At 42.4% G+C, this 19,558-nt stretch overlaps 2 protein-coding genes across 2 annotated transcripts; both read right to left on the minus strand.

The window, feature by feature from the left end:
- Positions 1–380: 380 nt before the first annotated feature.
- LOC115536312 (cytosolic non-specific dipeptidase) lies at positions 381–6,720 on the minus strand. The gene is made up of 11 exons (XM_030348135.1): positions 6,354–6,720; positions 6,077–6,220; positions 5,218–5,380; positions 4,620–4,708; positions 4,119–4,319; positions 3,807–3,891; positions 3,212–3,372; positions 2,125–2,289; positions 1,601–1,742; positions 1,024–1,171; positions 381–621 (listed from the first exon to the last, which is right to left on the minus strand). Exons 1-11 carry the CDS (start codon positions 6,411–6,413, stop codon positions 555–557), a joined length of 1,425 nt encoding a protein of 474 aa, XP_030203995.1. The 5' UTR covers positions 6,414–6,720; the 3' UTR covers positions 381–554.
- Positions 6,721–9,573: 2,853 nt separating this feature from the next.
- On the minus strand, positions 9,574–14,590 carry LOC115536316 (cytosolic non-specific dipeptidase-like). The gene is made up of 9 exons (XM_030348140.1): positions 14,382–14,590; positions 14,105–14,248; positions 13,256–13,418; positions 12,658–12,746; positions 12,156–12,356; positions 11,844–11,928; positions 11,249–11,409; positions 10,170–10,334; positions 9,574–9,786 (listed from the first exon to the last, which is right to left on the minus strand). The coding sequence occupies exons 1-9, from the start codon at positions 14,439–14,441 to the stop codon at positions 9,589–9,591; spliced, it is 1,266 nt and encodes a 421-aa protein (XP_030204000.1). The 5' UTR covers positions 14,442–14,590; the 3' UTR covers positions 9,574–9,588.
- Between the last annotated feature and the right edge of the window lie 4,968 nt (positions 14,591–19,558).

Here is a 19,558-nt window from a genome sequence, read left to right on the forward strand (position 1 = left end):
GATATACAGCCCAATGAAATCACTGCATGAAGCTGGCAGGATAATCTAATCCTTAGACTTAGTGTCCTACTGCTTTAACACTCCCAGACTACAAAATCAGTTTGAACAGGCCAACTGAAACACCTGTTATAGAGGTTTATAAATTATTCCAATATATATATTGCCAGAATATATATTAAGGAGTAACTTTTGCCAAGCATTAAAAGTGTTGGCATCAATCCCTTTTTGTTGTCACAGAAGGCACAATTAACTTGTTTTTTGTGATGGCTCAATTAATTTTTCCTCTTTGCTGCTAGATTTTAATAGATAAAGTAGTATAGTATGGAAAAATACGACCATTTATGCACCCAATTATCAACAGCATACACAGGATTCACCAATTCGTACAAAGGGAAAAATATACTTTATTGTAAGACTCTGCTGTAGCTGTTAAAAGGACGTTCAATACTGTGTAATACTGAAGCCCCAAGGTCAGTAAGGGAGGTGGCAGAAGACTCCATGATACATAGTCAACAGGTGAGTTGATAGTTGATTGCCGTGTTGTTTTACTCCATTTATTCCAGTAGGGAAACCTCATGGAAGTATGCTCCGAGCATCTTGGTCCCCTGGATGTAGTTGGTCCTGGATAATTGAGGGAGAAAGAGAAAAACAAAGGATATGTAATGTTATCCATGTCTGTAACATGCCATGGAGGGCATTAATTCCCTTCACCTCAGAGCAAACCTAATAATGATGTCAATGCAAGTCCCTTTGTCACACCAACATATTCTGTGTAGATGGATGCATATTTTTGGTACAGGTAAGGGATTAATGTGCATTCAGAACCGGTAGGGGTTAGGACATCTTGTTCAGGGATACTAAAAACATGGGGGATCAAACCCAGAACCTTTGGACTAGGAGTCAATCATCCGAACCACTAGACTACCCCATAGTTCCAATGACCAAAACAGAGTTTATTGGATTATAGAAGTCTCATTATTTAGACCTGATGAGTATTTCAAAACACCTCAATAGAAAGCGTACCTGTTGAGCTTCTCGTTCTGAGAGTGGGCCCCGTCATCTGAGGACCCGAGGGGGAGCAGCATGACGTTGCATCCCGTGGCGTCCTGGAAGGTCAGCGCGACCGGGATGCTGCCGCCCTCGCGGGTCAGGTCCGGCTCCACGCCGAAGACTGAGGAACATCGGGAAATGAGAGAGGGAAAACAAAATGGCCACAAGGTCCCTCCTAACTGTATTACTTTCTCCATAAATTATGAGGGCCCTGGTTGTTTGTTTGAGGTCCTGAGTGGATATTTCAATTCTTTACCCACTACAATGTAACACATCAGAAACAGTTAGGGAATAATAGTAATGTTTTTATTCCCTCAAGGTTATCTGGAGAATTAGATTGTAGTGGGTAGAGAAGTGTTAATCCATGTATCCCGATATAGTGATTTTTTAAGTAAAAAGATCATACAATTCAAAGAAAAAAAAATATTACAATGAACATAAAAGGTAATGTGGTTTGAGGGAGATGGAGAATTAGAAGACATGAGCTAAATTTGTTACCGATAGATCGCAATGATCAACACAAATAGTTCTCTGTTGGTGGAGGGTATACCTGTCTTCATAGCCTTGCGACCGGCCATGTAGTGAGGGTGGTTGAAGTCGGAGACCCATGCCTTGGCACCGTGGCCCATGCTGACCGTCATCTTGTTGGGACTCCCCAGCTCAGAGAACTTCTTCTGCATGTAATCTACCACCTGGACAGGACAGGATGAAGAAGGACAACATTTAAGATGCTTGTAGCATGAAAAACAGCTAGTGCAAAATTTTGTTGTACTGATAAATAATTGAATTCTTCATTGCATAAAAAAACATTGCATAATAAATATTACCTGCAGACACTCTTGTCTTTGTGTAATTTTTATGACATTTTAAATAAATATATTTGTATAGATATTTGAATAGGCGCTTGTGCCATTCTGGAAGGTGGAGTGAGGATAGAGGAAAGGGGGTTGAAAGAGAGTGGGAATGACAGACATTTCATTCCCCCTCTTCTCAAGAGATTGGACAATATGCTATGCCTAGCAGGTTAGACTCAAACCTGGGTCGTCACAAGGCTTCTTGTATGTGGTTAGATACCTGTTTCTCCACCACTTTGGGGTCCATGTCAGGGACAAGGCGGATGGAGAATTTTCCAATGACTTTCCTGGGAATAACCGTCTTGGCCCCTCCATCGGAGAACGCCCCCTCGATGCCGTGGAGAGAGAGAGATGGATACCTCCAGCGGTGCATGAGGATTTGCTCCTTCATTAAATAATTACCACAATTACTATGGTATTAAAGGAAAATTCCGGCATTTTGAACCTTGAGCCCCCTTTCTGGTTTGTCTAGGATGAAATAGAGTTGTGAACACCGAAATTTTTACTATTGTTCCTGTCTCGAGTATTTGGCTAATTTCGAATTGCCCCCGCCTGCTTCACAATGGCTGGCTATGGGCATTCACAAACCTGTCTTTAAAACACCCCTAAACGTTTGTTTTCAGAAATGTGAAACTCATCGAGTGGTTAGTGATGTTGTTGATGTTCTTCATCAAGTATCGTAGCGAAGTACAGTTTCTGCCGTGTTTTATTTGGCATTTTGTAAATCTGCATTTTGTAAATGAAACGGAAACTGGACCGGTTTCGGAAAGGAGAGGTGATTGTAGTCTTTTCACTCGTTTCTCCGTATACACAGTAGGGCTAGAACCGAGCGAAAAGACTACAACCAGCCCCCCTTCCCGTTTCCGGTCAGGTTTCCGTTTCATTTACAAAATGCCGATTTTCAAAATGCCAAATAAAACACTACAGAAATTGTATTTCGCTATGATACTTGATGAGGAACATCATCGAACACCACTTCACAGAGTTTCACATTTCTGAAAACGAACGTTGAGGGGTGTTTTAAGGACACGTTTGTGGATGCCCATAGCCAGCCATTGTGAAGCAGGTAGGAGCGATTCGAAATAGGCCAAATACTGGAGACAGGACCAATATTCAAAATTTCGGTGTTAACCACTCTATTTCGTCCTAGACAAACCAGAAAGGGGGCTCAATGTTCAAAATACCGGAATTGTCCTTTAAGATCATGTGACACACAAGACAAGTAGAACTCCATCACAGCCTGTGACATCACAACTCTGATTCTAATTCTCTCCCTGATTCTGAGTAATTCCCAAAGCCCTGCTTGCCTTGGTGGAGTACAGCAGCTTGTGGACGCCCGCATCCGTGCAGTACTCTCCCAGGTCGAACTCGATCTTCTCGTACAGCTGCTGCTCCTCCTCGGTGACTTCAGCCACGTTGTCGTACATCCCTGGCACCTGGATCCTCCCCTTCTTGTCCACCAGGGAGCCTGGGTGGACACATTATAAACATAGGGAGAGGCGTGGGTACTATCTTCATAAAGTGGGGGCACGGTGGTACAGGTCTCTTAGGGCGTCTCATGACATGGAAATGTTCTGGGTTTGAACCCCAGAACCCACAATGTCTGCAAGCTGCTTGTAGGCATCCCTGTAGAAAGATTTAAAATCCTCTATTAAGGAAATGTTGCCATTTAGTTATTCCCATGGGCATAATGTATGGGTTTATATGGGTTGCCAGATGTAGTTAATCCCTCTTCATATAAGAAGCTAATTTTGGCTGAGGGGTAGCTACAGTCAGGAAAGTGTGATATAGTCATAGCATTATAAAAACCTGCACTGTCAAGTTATTTAGTAGAAGCTTTTCAATAAAGCGACTAACAGTTATATTTTATAGGTTTGGACATAAATATAGGTTTGAACTCACCCATGAGTGTGATGAGGTCGGTCATGGCTTCATAAACGGAGCCGCCGAACACGCCAGAGTGAAGGTCCTTATCGCCACACTCCACCTAGCGTGAAGAAAGACGTAATAATATACATTGTCGTTGTGGCATTCAACACTGATGCCCGGCTCTTGATTGTGTTTTATTCACTTTTCTGTTTCCCTTTACAGTTCCTAGCCAAAGGGTTCTATTTTGACAACTATTTCACAGAAGGCTAGGCCGCACGGGTCCAGAAACACAATGAACATAAACATTTTATAAATCAGCAACCAGAAGAGAAAGTGAAAGTGAACCTCCATGAAGAAGTAGCAGATGCCTCGGAGGCCGTAGGTGATGCAGGGCTTGGTCTTGCCCAGCCAGTAGTTGTCTGAGATGACCACATAGTCCACGTCCTTCAGGAAGGTGTCCTTGCGGGCGAAGATGAGCTCATCCAAACCCTCTGAGCCGGACTCCTCCATCCCCTCAAAGCAGAACTTGATGTTGATGGGAAGGTCCTATTCCCAAAAGAACCAAGATTCACGTTTCAATATTCTGTATTTTTCACAATTATATTCACTCTTATTGCCTGTTTTTTTCTTTTTATTTGCTTTATTACTACTACGTAGATGCTTAGTCTGAAAATGTCAATGCTCACACGGTTCTAAATTGGAACCGGTTCTCGATGGCGAACCTTAGGTATGAGCCTGGTCACACCCTAAAATAACCGCCAAGGATTCCTTTTGATTCTTCCAGAACATTTCATTATGTAACAGTGGTGAAACATAAACCAGTTACAGCACAGGAGGCATCCATACCTGCTGGATCTTTTGGTACGCCTCTATGCAGTTGAACCAGGCCAGCACGGGACCCTTGTCGTCTGTGGACCCTCTTCCGAAGAGCTTACCTATGGGCAAGAGGTACAAAATATACACATGATGTTGCTATAGTGGTATAGCGATGACCCTTTCATAAACTCGAAAGTTGATTTACAATTTGTCTATTCTCACCACTGGTACTAGTAATAAAGAGGCAAGGGACTGAAACACTACTGTAGTGGAAATTAGCCTTTTGTGTTCGAGAGTGGATCATCCTAAATTTAATCCAATAGTCACGCTCCTATCTAGCTTGGTTACATATCTCCAAAAGGAGAAGACACATGCTAAATACTATGCTACAAAAAGTACAACACACTTACTACCACAGCCGAATGGAATATTTTTGCATATATAAAGCTAAACAAATCAGCAGCCACGCATGGCCCGCAACTCCGACCAAACTCGTCCAACTACATACCAACAATGCTCAGAACCGTCTGACGTTTTCACAATAGAACTAACAAACCATCCTAAATTTAACCCTGGGCTTCAAAAAAAGGGAAACATAAAAACTGCGATGTAATAAATAGGTGCTGACCGTCTTTCTCCACCAGTGTGAAGGGCTCCGTGTCCCAGCCATCTTCAAGTTTGGCCGGCTGGACGTCCAGGTGACCGTAGATACAAACGGTCTTCTTGGCCGGGTCAGAACCAAGCTGGCCCAGGACAATGGGGGGCAGGGGGATCTCCTCCCCGGATGGAAGCTGGACAGGGACAAAAAGCATCACCATCATCTAAAGCAGGGGCCGGCAAATGGAGGCCCGCGGGCCATAACTGGCCCGCCAGACATAATATCTGGCCCGCCACCAGATTATTCTGAAGTTATATGATTTATTTTTATTTATTTTTAGAATATATATATCTGTTAGCTTAAATGTAAAGGGCCGGGGTAAAATCCCCCGTTCGTCACGAATAGGCTAAATGTATTATAGGTACCTACTCAACACAATACAAATATCCGGTACAGGCTGAAAAAAAAATTTCATAACCATCAATGTGCCCTCTTTATTACCTATATTTTAGATAGTTTTGCATTCATCTCATTTCATTGTTGAATTATACGGCTGCTTTTGGTCATTTGACCTCTGTCTAATTTCCTTAACCAACCTAACCAACATATCAGAACCAAATCGTATGCACAGAATTTATAATCTGCCTAAAATTCTTTCTGATTCAGATTGCAATAAATTAAGAAAAATGTACCCATGGTTATTTAAATCAACCCCATGTAAATCTCTAAAGCAACAAGGACAACGACGATATTAAAGATTTCAATTCAACAAGACGGATGCAAATAAAAATCGATCTGTTTTCAGGTGTTTTCCTATTGGTGGGGCTATTAATCAACAAATAGGCCTACCAGGTGTAGATAAAAGGTGAAATTGCAACATATGGCTCACCTTCTGTTTGCCGTTGTCCACCATCTCTACTGTGCCCCCCAGTCTCTCGATGTCTTTTGCTGCTATGTCCATCATCTTCTTGATCTCCCCACGCTTCTCCGGCCAGGCAGATACACTCTGGACAGCCACCCATTCCGCCAGGCGCTTGGGAAGAACAAAACAAAAAGCAAATCATTAATTTGTTGTTTTAACGAATATTCATGAATATCCTACGGGACACAAAACTAAACGACACAGTAATTGCACAATTGAGGATGAAGAAGGTCCAATCGCTCACCTCAACATAGAGATCCTGGTGTTCGTCCAAGTATTTGAAAAGGGTTGAGAGATGGGCCATCTTGTCGGCAACTAGGAGAGCTGTGGAGTTGAAGAGGAGTCAGGAGTAAAGGGCGACTCTGTCGATACTCGGTACCCTTCTTATAGTGAGGATGACCGAGTTTGACAGACCACACCTTCCTCAACCTGCTGATAACAGCAGCTTAATGGAGAAAGCCATGTCTCTAACATGGCTGTCTGATCTTATGTATCACAGACCGGCGTGTCAGCGAGTTTAACGGAGTTAGGCCATTTCATATCAGAAGATGTTTATTTTTTTGGTACTTTGTTGTTCGTTGAAACTTTTCTTGGATTAATATATTCAGGATTGCACTACAAGAAATTGCGAGATTCATATCTTCCTACATATCAATGATAATGTTTGTCACATATAGTTGGCAGGAAATTTAATTTAATGCGGTGCAGGTCAGTTAGCTCTTTTTTGGTTTCGTTTTGGTTCCCCTCAGGGGCGGGCCGTACTATTAGGCAAACCAGGCATTTGCCTGGAGCCCCAGGCCCCATAGAAGGTTTTTGGGGCCCCCAAAATGCCCAATGCATATATTTTGTTCCCATATTTATTATTTTTATAAAAATCTCTTCCCAATAGTAGCATCGGGATGTCTAATTACTCATATTTTGACGATCTTTCCGTGTGCACCCCCCTTCAGTCCGCACTACATGGACTATTCCATGTTACGCGCATCACGTTCATCACGCGTATGCAGAAATGATGTCAAATTCAAAACAGTAAGCGGTAAGAGAGAGAGAGAGAAATCGAGTGAGACATAAATCGAGTGAAACATGAAGCGATCTTACGAAAGCGGGTCAGATAAAAATAAGAAGAAAGACCAAAGGCAGGACTTGCTTTCAATGCTGCCAAAGCTATCCAGCTTTTTTACAGCAACCGCAGTGTTAGCGGGACCGTCGGCGGCTCAAGAGCAGCCCTCAACGTCGTTTGCTGTCACGTTACTGCTCCTTTCATTCCAAGTGGCTCTGGCTCAGCCAGCAGCGATGCTAATGACGTGTGTCAACAAACTAACGGAGATGATGCACAACTGGTAGTGAATATTGCTCATTCTCCTTCTTCCACTTCGGTTATTGAAATTGATGACAATAACGATAACAATGACTGCAAGACACATATTCTTGTGGATGACCCAGCACTCTGGCCCAAGCTGCTGTGTCTTGGGCAGGCGCACACATATTCTAGTGGATGACCAAGCACTCTGGCCCAAGGGCCGCAGATTCACAAAAGCATACTATTACATAGTAAGGGAAAATGATGAGAGGGTGAACAGGTCTTGGTTAGTCTAGTGAAAGTGCAGACCGTGTTTTTTGCTTTTGTTGTTGCCTTTTTGGAAAACAAAAACAACTGAGTGAGGAAGGATTTAAACACTGGAATAACCTTGCAATGCATCTAATCAACCATGAAAGGTCTGAAGAGCACAGGAAAAATACTGATAGCTGGAAGCAGCTATCAGTAGGTTTCCAGTAGGTCACAGCATATAGCTGCTGTGACCTACTGGAAACCCTCAGGTAAATGATGACATAAGGTTAACAGTCAGTGTAATGTGTCAACATAACTAATCTTATTGTTTTGTATGTTATTCTCAATTTGTAAATAGATAATTAACATTTGCATGAAAGAAGGATAGTGACTTTTGTTCATCCCTTGTATGGAGTATCTCATTATGCGACATAAGGTACAATAGACCGGTAGATGCAGGGGCCCCTAAATTACTGTTCGCCTGGAGCCCCCAAAGGGCTAAGATCGCCACTGGTTCCCCTGGTGTAACTTAGATGAAGAACGTTAAGTGAGCCTCCTCAGCTGATGTCCAAGTGATCCATCGTAACTGCGGGTCCTGCTGTAGCCTGATCGAAGGCTACGAAAGCATGGGGAAGGCAAGGCTTTATATAGAAGATAGCGACACTTCTTTTATTTTGTGATGGCTTGCACAGTTGCACTACTAGTTCTTCAAGCCAGGCTGAAGGATGATGTAAATCTTACCAAATTGAAATAGACCCACGAAAAAGAACGACCAGTATGGTCACTAAATTGCGCCCTCTCTGTACCGGCGAGTGAATCTTTCAAAATGACCCCATGATAAGCTGACTTTGCAAGTTATATCACAGGGTGGTTTAGCCATCACTATGTTTCAAGTCAAAACCCCATAGTAGTGATCACATTTAGGATGCTAAAATGGATATACAGCCCAATGAAATCACTGCATGAAGCTGGCAGGATAATCTAATCCTTAGACTTAGTGTCCTACTGCTTTAACACTCCCAGACTACAAAATCAGTTTGAACAGGCCAACTGAAACACCTGTTATAGAGGTTTATAAATTATGCCAATATATATATTGCCAGAATATATATTAAGGAGTAACTTTTGCCAAGCATTAAAAGTGTTGGCATCAATCCCTTTTTGTTGTCACAGAAGGCACAATTAACTTGTTTTTTGTGATGGCTCAATTAATTTTTCATCTTTGCTGCTAGATTTTAATAGATAAAGTAGTATAGTATGGAAAAATATGACCATTTATGCACCCAATTATCAACAGCATACACAGGATTCACCAATTCGTACAAAGGGAAAAATATACTTTATTGTAAGACTCTGCTGTAGCTGTTAAAAGGACGTTCAATACTGTGTAATACTGAAGCCCCAAGGTCAGTAAGGGAGGTGGCAGAAGACTCCATGATACATAGTCAACAGGTGAGTTGATAGTTGATTGCCGTGTTGTTTTACTCCATTTATTCCAGTAGGGAAACCTCATGGAAGTATGCTCCGAGCATCTTGGTCCCCTGGATGTAGTTGGTCCTGGATAATTGAGGGAGAAAGAGAAAAACAAAGGATATGTATTACTTAACTGTATAACTGTATTACTTTCTCCATAAATGATGAGGGCCCTGGTTGTTTGTCTGAGGTCCTGAGTGGATTTTTCAATTCTCTACCCACTACAATGTAACACATCAGAAACAGTTAGGGAATAATAGTAATGTTATTATTCCCTCAAGGTTTTTTGGAGAATTACATTGTACTGGGTAGAGAAGTGTTAATCCATGTATCCCGATATAGTGATTTTTTAAGTAAAAAAATCATACAATTCAAAGAAGAAAAAATAATTACAATGAACATAAAAGGTAATGTGGTTTGAGGGAGATGGAGAATTAGAAGACATTAGCTAAATTTGTTACCGATAGATCGCAATGATCAACACAAATAGTTCTCTGTTGGTGGAGGGTATACCTGTCTTCATAGCCTTGCGACCGGCCATGTAGTGAGGGTGGTTGAAGTCGGAGACCCATGCCTTGGCACCGTGGCCCATGCTGACCGTCATCTTGTTGGGACTCCCCAGCTCAGAGAACTTCTTCTGCATGTAATCTACCACCTGGACAGGACAGGATGAAGAAGGACAATATTTAAGATGCTTGTAGCATGAAAAACAGCTAGTGCAAAATTTTGTTGTACTGATAAATAATTGAATTCTTCATTGCATAAAAAAAACATTGCATGATAAATATTACCTGCAGACACTCTTGTCTTTGTGTAATTTTTATGACATTTTAAATAAATATATTTGTATAGATATTTGAATAGGCGCTTGTGCCATTCTGGAAGGTGGAGTGAGGATAGAGGAAAGGGGGTTGAAAGAGAGTGGGAATGACATTCATTTCATTCCCCCTCTTCTCAAGAGATTGGACAATATGCTATGCCTAGCAGGTTAGACTCAAACCTGGGTCGTCACAAGGCTTCTTGTATGTGGTTAGCTACCTGTTTCTCCACCACTTCAGGGTCCATGTCCGGGACGAGGCGGATGGAGAATTTTCCAATGACTTTCCTGGGAATAACCGTCTTGGCCCCTCCATCGGAGAACGCCCCCTCGATGCCGTGGAGAGAGAGAGATGGATACCTCCAGCGGTGCATGAGGATTTGCTCCTTCATTAAATAATTACCACAATTACTATGGTATTAAAGGAAAATTCCGGCATTTTGAACCTTGAGCCCCCTTTCTGGTTTGTCTAGGATGAAATAGAGTTGTGAACACCGACATTTTTACTATTGTTCCTGTCTCGAGTATTTGGCTAATTTCGAATTGCCCCCGCCTGCTTCACAATGGCTGGCTATGGGCATTCACAAACCTGTCCTTAAACACCCCTGAACGTTTGTTTTCAGAAATGTGAAACCCATCGAGTGGTTAGTGATGTTGTTGATGTTCCTCATCAAGTATCGTAGCGAAATATAGTTTCTGCCGTGTTTTATTTGGCATTTTGTAAATCTGCATTTTGTAAATGAAACGGAAACTGGACCGGTTTCGGAAAGGAGAGGTGATTGTAGTCTTTTCACTCGTTTCTCCGTATACACAGTAGGGCTAGAACCGAGCGAAAAGACTACAACCAGCCCCCCTTCCCGTTTCCGGTCAGGTTTCCGTTTCATTTACAAGATGCCGATTTTCAAAATGCCAAATAAAACACTACAGAAATTGTATTTCGCTATGTAACTTGATGAGGAACATCATCGAACACCACTAACCACTCGATGAGTTTCACATTTCTGAAAACGAACGTTGAGGGGTGTTTTAAGGACAGGTTTGTGAATGCCCATAGCCAGCCATTGTGAAGCAGGTAGGAGCGATTTGAAATAGGCCAAATACTGGAGACAGGACCAAATTTCGGTGTTAACCACACTATTTCGTCCTAGACAAACCAGAAAGGGGGCTCAATGTTCAAAATACCGGAATTGTCCTTTAAGATCATGTGACACACAAGTAGAACTCCATCACAGCCTGTGACATCACAACTCTGATTCTAATTCTCTCCCTGATTCTGAGTAATTCCCAAAGCCCTGCTTGCCTTGGTGGAGTACAGCAGCTTGTGGACGCCCGCATCCTTGCAGTACTCTCCCAGGTCGAACTCGATCTTCTCATACAGCTGCTGCTCCTCCTCTGTGACATCAGCCACGTTGTCGTACATCCCTGGCACCTGGATCCTCCCCTTCTTGTCCACCAGGGAGCCTGGGTGGACACATTATAAACATAGGGAGAGGCGTGGGTACTATCTTCATAATGTGGGGGCACGGTGGTACAGGTCTCTTAGGTCGTCTCATGACATGGAAATGTTCTGGGTTTGAACCCCAGAACCCACAATATCTGCAAGCTGCTTGTAGGCATTCCTGTAGAAAGATTTCAAGTCCTCTATTAAGGAAATGTTGCCATTTAGTTATTCCCATGGGCATAATGTATGGGTTTATATGGGTTGCCAGATGTAGTTAATCCCTCTTCAAATAAGAAGCTAATTTTGGCTGAGGGGTAGCTACAGTCAGGAAAGTGTGATATAGTCAAAGCATAATAAAAACCTGCACTGTCAAGTTATTTAGTAGAAGCTTTTCAATAAAGCGACTAACATTTATATTTTATAGGTTTGGACATAAATACAGGTTTGAACTCACCCATGAGTGTGATGAGGTCGGTCATGGCTTCATGAACGGAGCCGCCGAACACGCCAGAGTGAAGGTCCTTATCGCCACACTCCACCTAGCGTGAAGAAAGATGTAATAATGTACATTGTCGTTATGGCATTCAACACTGATGCCCGGCTCTTGATTATGTTTAAGTCACTTTTCTGTTTCCCTTTACAGTTCCTAGCCAGAGGGTTCTATTTTGACAACTATTTCACATAAGGCTAGGCCACACGGGTCCAGAAACACAATGAACATAAACATTTTATAAATCAGCAACCAGAAGAGAAAGTGAAAGTGAACCTCCATGAAGAAGTAGCAGATGCCTCGGAGGCCGTAGGTGATGCAGGGCTTGGTCTTGCCCAGCCAGTAGTTGTCTGAGATGACCACGTAGTCCACGTCCTTCAGGAAGGTGTCCTTGCGGGCGAAGATGAGCTCATCCAAACCCTCTGAGCCGGACTCCTCCATCCCCTCAAAGCAGAACTTGATGTTGATGGGAAGGTCCTATTCCCAAAAGAACCAAGATTCACGTTTCAATATTCTGTATTTTTCACAATTATATTCACTCTTATTGCCTGTTTATTTCTTTTTATTTGCTTTATTACTACTACGTAGATGCTTAGTCTTAAAATGTCAATGCTCACAATGGTTCTAAATTGGAACCGGTTCTCGATGGCCAACCGTAGGTATGAGCCTGGTCACACCCTTAAATAACCGCCAAGGATTCCTTTTGATTCTTCCAGAACATTTCATTATGTAACAGTGGTGAAACATAAACCAGTTACAGCACAGGAGGCATCCATACCTGCTGGATCTTTTGGTACGCCTCTATGCAGTTGAACCAGGCCAGCACGGGACCCTTGTCGTCTGTGGACCCTCTTCCGAAGAGCTTACCTATGGGCAAGAGGTACAAAATATACACATGATGTTGCTATAGTGGTATAGCGATGACCCTTTCATAAACTCGAAAGTTGATTTACAATTTGTCTATTCTCACCACTGGTACTAGTAATAAAGAGGCAAGGGACTGAAACACTACTGTAGTGGAAATTAGCCTTTTGTGTTCGAGAGTGGATCATCCTAAATTTAATCCAATAGTCACGCTCCTATCTAGCTTGGTTACATATCTCCAAAAGGAGAAGACACATGCTAAATACTATGCTACAAAAAGTACAACACACTTACTACCACAGCCGAATGGAATATTTTTGCATATATAAAGCTAAACAAATCAGCAGCCACGCATGGCCCGCAACTCCGACCAAACTCGTCCAACTACATACCAACAATGCTCAGAACCGTCTGACGTTTTCACAATAGAACTAACAAACCATCCTAAATTTAACCCTGGGCTTCAAAAAAAGGGAAACATAAAAACTGCGATGTAATAAATAGGTGCTGACCGTCTTTCTCCACCAGTGTGAAGGGCTCCGTGTCCCAGCCATCTTCAAGTTTGGCCGGCTGGACGTCCAGGTGACCGTAGATACAAACGGTCTTCTTGGCCGGGTCAGAACCAAGCTGGCCCAGGACAATGGGGGGCAGGGGGATCTCCTCCCCGGATGGAAGCTGGACAGGGACAAAAAGCATCACCATCATCTAAAGCAGGGGCCGGCAAATGGAGGCCCGCGGGCCATAACTGGCCCGCCAGACATAATATCTGGCCCGCCACCAGATTATTCTGAAGTTATATGATTTATTTTTAGAATATATATATCTGTTAGCTTAAATGTAAAGGGCCGGGGTAAAATCCCCCGTTCGTCACGAATAGGCTAAATGTATTATAGGTACCTCCTCAACACAATACAAATATCCGGTACAGGCTTAAAAAAACATTTCATAACCATCAATGTGCCCTCTTTATTATCTATATATTAGATAGTTTTGCATTCATCTCATTTCATTGTTCAATTATACGGCTGCTTTTGGTCATTTGACCTCTGTCTAATTTCCTTTACCAACCTAACCAACATATCAGAACCAAATCGTATGCACAGAATTTATAATCTGCCTAAAATTCTTTCTGATTCAGATTGCAATAAATTAAGAAAAATGTACCCATGGTTATTTAAATCAACCCCATGTAAATCTCTAAAGCAACAAGGACAACGACGATATTAAAGATTTCAATTCAACAAGACGGATGCAAATAAAAATTGATCTGTTTTCAGGTGTTTTCCTATTGGTGGAGCTATTAATCAACAAATAGGCCTACCAGGTGTAGATAAAAGGTGAAATTGCAACATATGGTTCACCTTCTGTTTGCCGTTGTCCACCATCTCTACTGTGCCCCCCAGTCTCTCGATGTCTTTTGCTGCTATGTCCATCATCTTCTTGATCTCCCCATGCTTCTCCGGCCAGGCAGATACACTCTGGACAGCCACCCATTCCGCCAGGCGCTTGGGAAGAACAAAACAAAAAGCAAATCATTAATTTGTTGTTTTAACGAATATTCATGAATATCCTACGGGACACAAAACTAAACGACACAGTAATTGCACAATTGAGGATGAGGAAGGTCCAATCGCTCACCTCAACATAGAGATCCTGGTGTTCGTCCAAGTATTTGAAAAGGGTTGAGAGATGGGCCATCTTGTCGGCAACTAGGAGAGCTGTGGAGTTGAAGAGGAGTCAGGAGTAAAGGGCGACTCTGTCGATACTCGGTACCCTTCTTATAGTGAGGATGACCGAGTTTGACAGACCACACCTTCCTCAACCTGCTGATAACAGCAGCTTAATAGTGGCTGTCTGATCTTATGTATCACAGACCGGCGTGTCAGCGAGTTTAACGGAGTTAGGCCATTTCATATCAGAAGATGTTTATTTTTTTGGTACTTTGTTGTTCGTTGAAACTTTTCTTGGATTAATATATTCAGGATTGCACTACAAGAAATTGCGACATTCATATCTTCCTACATATCAATGATAATGTTTGTCACATATAGTTGGCAGGAAATTTAATTTAATGCGGTGCAGGTCAGTTAGCTCTTTTTTGGTTTCGTTTTGGTTCCCCTGGTGTAACTTAGATGAAGAACGTTAAGGGAGCCTCCTCAGCTGATGTCCAAGTGATCCATCGTAACTGCGGGTCCTGCTGTAGCCTGATCGAAGGCTACGAAAGCATGGGGAAGGCAAGGCTTTATATAGAAGATAGCGACACTTCTTTTATTTTGTGATGGCTTGCACAGTTGCACTACTAGTTCTTCAAGCCAGGCTGAAGGATGATGTAAATCTTACCAAATAGAAATAGACCCACGAACAAGAACGACCAGTATGGTCACTAAATTGCGCCCTCTCTGTACCGGCGAGTAATCTTTCAAAATGACCCCATTATAAGCTGACTATGCAACTTATATCACAGGGTGGTTTAGCCATCACTATGTTTCAAGTCAAAACCCCATAGTAGTGATCACATTTAGGATGCTAAAATGGATATACAGCCCAATGAAATCACTGCATGAAGCATGAAAGTTGATTGCCGTGTTGTACATATTATTGTCGTACATCCCCGGCACCTGGATCCTCCCCTTCTTGTCCACCAGGGAGCCTGGGTGGACACATTATAAACATAGGGAGAGGCGTGGGTACTATCTTCATAATGTGGGGGCACGGTGGTACAGGTCTCTTAGGTCGTCTCATGACATGGAAATGTTCTGGGTTTGAACCCCAGAACCCACAATGTCTGCAAGCTGCTTGTAGGCATCCCTGTAGAAAGATTTAAAATCCTCTATTAAGGAAATGTAGCCATCTAGTAATTCTCATGAGCATAATGTATGGGTTTATATGGGTTGCCAGATGTGGTTAATTCCCCTTCAAATAAGAAGCTAATTTTGGGTGAGGGGTAGCTACAGTCAGGAAAGTGTGACATAGTCATGGTATAATAAAAACCTGCACTATCAAGTTATTTAGTAGAAGCTTATGTTTTCTAGTTTTGGACATAAATATAGGTTTGAACCCACCCATGAGTGTGATGAGGTCGGTCATGGCTTCATGAACGGAGTCGCCGAACACACCAGAGTGAAGGTCCTTATCGCCACACTCCACCTAGCGTGAGGAAAGATGTAATAACATACATTGTCGTTATGGCATTCAACACTGATGCCCTTGAACCAGGCCACACTTGAACCAGGCCAGCACGGGACTCTTGTCGTCTGTGGACCCAAGAGTCCACAGACGACAAGAGTTTACCTATGGGCAAGAGGTACAAAATATACACATGATGTTACTATAGTGACATAGCAATGACCTTTTCATAAACTCGAAAGTTGGTGGCATTAACAATTTGTCTATTCTCACCACTGTTACTAGTTATGAAGAGGTAAGGAACTGAAACACTACTGTAGTGGAAATTAGCCTTTTGTGTGTGAGTGTGGATCAGAGTGGGATACTCTGCATTTAGGATTTACTGAGATATGTAAACAACCCTCATTCCACAATGCATAGTAGATATCAACCTGGCTTTGCCTGAAGTAGGGGATATGAGGTATTTCAGATGGACTTTGAGCTGGTCTGCAATAGTCAGGCCGCTATCTAGCTTGTGTGGGTGCAGTAACCGCCCAAACGCAACCAACTACATATTTACAATGCCCAGAACAGTCTGACGTCTTCACACAGAACTAACCATAAATAGGTGCTGACCGTCTTTCTCCACCAGCGTGAAGGGCTCCGTGTCACAGCTATCTTCAAGATTGGCCGGCTTAGAAAGAACGCTTCATAACCATCAATGTGCCCCCTTAATGATCTATATTTTAGATAATTTTGCATACTTCTTTGTTCAATATCCTTATACGGCTGCTTTTGGCCATTTGACCACTGTCTCATTTCCTTTACCAATTTAACCAAAATATCAGAACCAAATCGTACGCACAGAATATATAATCTGCGGAAAATTCTTTCTGATTCAGATTGCAATAAATTAAGGAAATGTTCCCTGTTTTTTTTTTTTTAAATCAAAACAATTTAAATCTCTGAAAGCTACAAGGACATCTACGATATTAAAGACTTCACTTCAGCAAGACGGATGCAACATAAATAAAAATCAATCTATTATCAGGTGTTTTCTATTAATCAACAAATACCGGCTGAGGTTAAAAGGTGAAATTGTAACATATGGCTCACGTTCTGTTTGCCAATGTCAACCATCTCTCCGAGTTTTGGGAACAGGTTGGAAGGTTTCTGAGATGGGAGATGTATGAAACACGGAAACAAATTAAATCATATGCGAAACTTGTCACTGTGTCTTTAAGTAGATTAGCAGTTATTGACATGAACTTACTTTGTTTACTTACTGTGTTTATTATGGGAACTATTTAACGGAAACACTATATGGCAAGTCAGAAACAAACCAACTGATGACGGTATCTCGACTCGGGCCTTCTGTGTGCATATTATTTATGATATTATATATTTGCAATGGGTGACATATTTTTCTTATAGGCCTATATATAAAGCGCACATGCCCTTTTAGTAAAAATCACACACACGTTAGCAAGTATCCGACTAGATATGTGCTGGATAGGTCAGTCTACTAGCTTACCAAAGTGGACTGCAGTAAACGTTGCTCATCTATCCTAGCCGTTATTTAGAGGTGGTTCAAGGAGGAGGGTGGGGGTTTGGCCCTTAGCAACTTGCAGCCACCATGCGCTCGTGTTTACAGTGGATGCATCGCAAGGGCGAGGCGCACAAAAGCTTTTGGCCGTGTTCTATAGATATTCTAGATCACTCCGGCGGCAGTCCTGGAGATCTATATCTAAATATTATCATAATATACATAGATATCTATATCATATAATATTATTAAGGCCTAAAGCTGTGTGCGCCTCCAGACGATATGATCTCAAACAACTGCGTCGGGTTCTTCAACGTCTCTGGTTCTGGTTCCACTTCCACATCAATCTGAAGTAGACTGAACCGCGACATGAAGAAAGATTGTTGCCCGCGATTGTTGAAAGCGATTATCTCCCACTGGAGCCCCGCTGCCCGCTGCCGAGGCACCAACACCCCGCGGCGTTGGTTCCTCGGCAGCGGGGCTACGGCGGGAGACAATCGCAGGCAACAATCCCCTTCTACTCCATGTCGTGTGTGTATTCACACACCCACACATGTAGTGCTCACACGGTCGTAGCTCATTGTCGGGCCAAATTCTCGGGGCAGGCAAAGCAGAGACAGGGGAGGTAACATGTTCCCGTATGACGACGTACGGGGAAAGTTCCGAATCGGCACGTCTGAGCTTTGTTATTTCCAAGGCAGAGCAGGATATCTAGTGCTCGTTTTACACCAAAAGCTACTTCTAGCAACTGGGGGACCATAGGCTATGAAGGTATTATTGTAGCAAAAGTCTTTAGCACCTGTAACTGCAGAATTTGAATGCGTACACTAAAGTCACAGTAAATTTGAAGTCGTATATATTTATTTTGCATGTGTACTCTAAAGTCACAAATGTGTAACAGCACATTTGTAGTCGTAAAAAAATATATCTATTTTTTTTATACCATTGTAAACAAAAAATAGGGTCTACGAGTACGCAAATCTGTGTTACAGGTGCACAAATCCTTTTGCTACAATTATTGCAGCGCAGTTGGTGCAAAACACATTCGCACACCCGTGTTTCATAATCTGAGAACATGCCCAAAAATGTGCATTCGTAAACCCAAATTTGAACTCATGCATCAGAAGTTGCACATCTGTGAAAAATTTCCTCACAAATAAAATGATAAAGAACGCTATGTTAATTCAGCTTTTTAATGAGCGAGCACAAATCCATTTTACAACTGCTCGAATCTGCTCCTGCAAGTCTCAGCTGTGGGTTTTTTTGCAGGTTGTTTTGCACCACGTCTAGGTGGTAAATGTGTAGCAAAAGTATTCGTATCCGTAGATGCCAGAGCGTCCGTGGGCGGGACAAAATAGTCCCTCTGCGGCGCGGGATACGTTTCATTCTGGAGAAGTGGAGAGGGCGTCCTACTGAACGGAGGTGGGTATCCTGCATTATGTTAAATGAAATGACTTAGTTCAAGTGAATTCCCCCCAAAATATTTCATAAACATGCCGCAAGTGTCCTTCAATGTATTTTAATGGTCGCCATAACATAAATTCAGAAATGTTAATGCAATTCTTTGGGGAGAATTCACTTGAACTAAGTCATTTAATTTAACATAATGTAGGATACCCACCTCCGTTTAGTAGGACGCCCTCTTCACTTCTCCAGAAAGAAACGTATCCCGCGCGAGTATGCTGTGATCTTTATAGCTCCATGGCTGGCACGCAGGGGGTCCCAGTGTAATTTGAGAAACGCATCCCTGCCGGCGATTTTCATTGGATTAGGAAATTATGGGCGGGACTATTTGTTCCCGCTCACGGACGATCTGGCATCTACGGATACGAATACTTCTGCTACACATTTACCACCTAGACGTGGTGCAAAACAACCTGCAAAAAAACCCACAGCTGAGACTTGCAGGAGCAGATTCGAGCAGTTGTAAAATGTATTTGTCCTCGCTCATTAAAATGCTGAATTAACATAGCGTTCTTTATCATTTTATTTGTGAGGAAATTTTTCACAGATGTGCAACTTCTTATGCATTAGTTCAAATTTGGGTTTACGAATGCCTTTTGGGCATGTTCTCAGATTATGAAACACGGCTGTGCGAATGTGTTTTGCACCAACTGCGCTGCAATAATTGTAGCAAAAGGATTTGTGCACCTGTAACACAGAT

The sequence above is a fragment of the Gadus morhua genome, chromosome 22, assembly GCF_902167405.1.
Source record: "Gadus morhua chromosome 22, gadMor3.0, whole genome shotgun sequence".
Classification (NCBI taxonomy): domain Eukaryota; kingdom Metazoa; phylum Chordata; class Actinopteri; order Gadiformes; family Gadidae; genus Gadus; species Gadus morhua.

Coding starts and splice junctions, on each gene's coding strand:
- LOC115536312 (XM_030348135.1), bottom strand. CDS start 6,413: ATGGCCCATCTCTCAACCCTTTTCAAATACTTGGACGAACACCAGGAT. Junction 4,709..5,217: donor CACACTGGTGGAGAAAGACG/GTCAGCACCTAT, acceptor TCTTGCCCATAG/GTAAGCTCTTCGGAAGAGGG. Junction 1,743..2,124: donor CCAAAGTGGTGGAGAAACAG/GTATCTAACCAC, acceptor TGTCCTGTCCAG/GTGGTAGATTACATGCAGAA.
- LOC115536316 (XM_030348140.1), bottom strand. CDS start 14,441: ATGGCCCATCTCTCAACCCTTTTCAAATACTTGGACGAACACCAGGAT. Junction 12,747..13,255: donor CACACTGGTGGAGAAAGACG/GTCAGCACCTAT, acceptor TCTTGCCCATAG/GTAAGCTCTTCGGAAGAGGG. Junction 9,787..10,169: donor CTGAAGTGGTGGAGAAACAG/GTAGCTAACCAC, acceptor TGTCCTGTCCAG/GTGGTAGATTACATGCAGAA.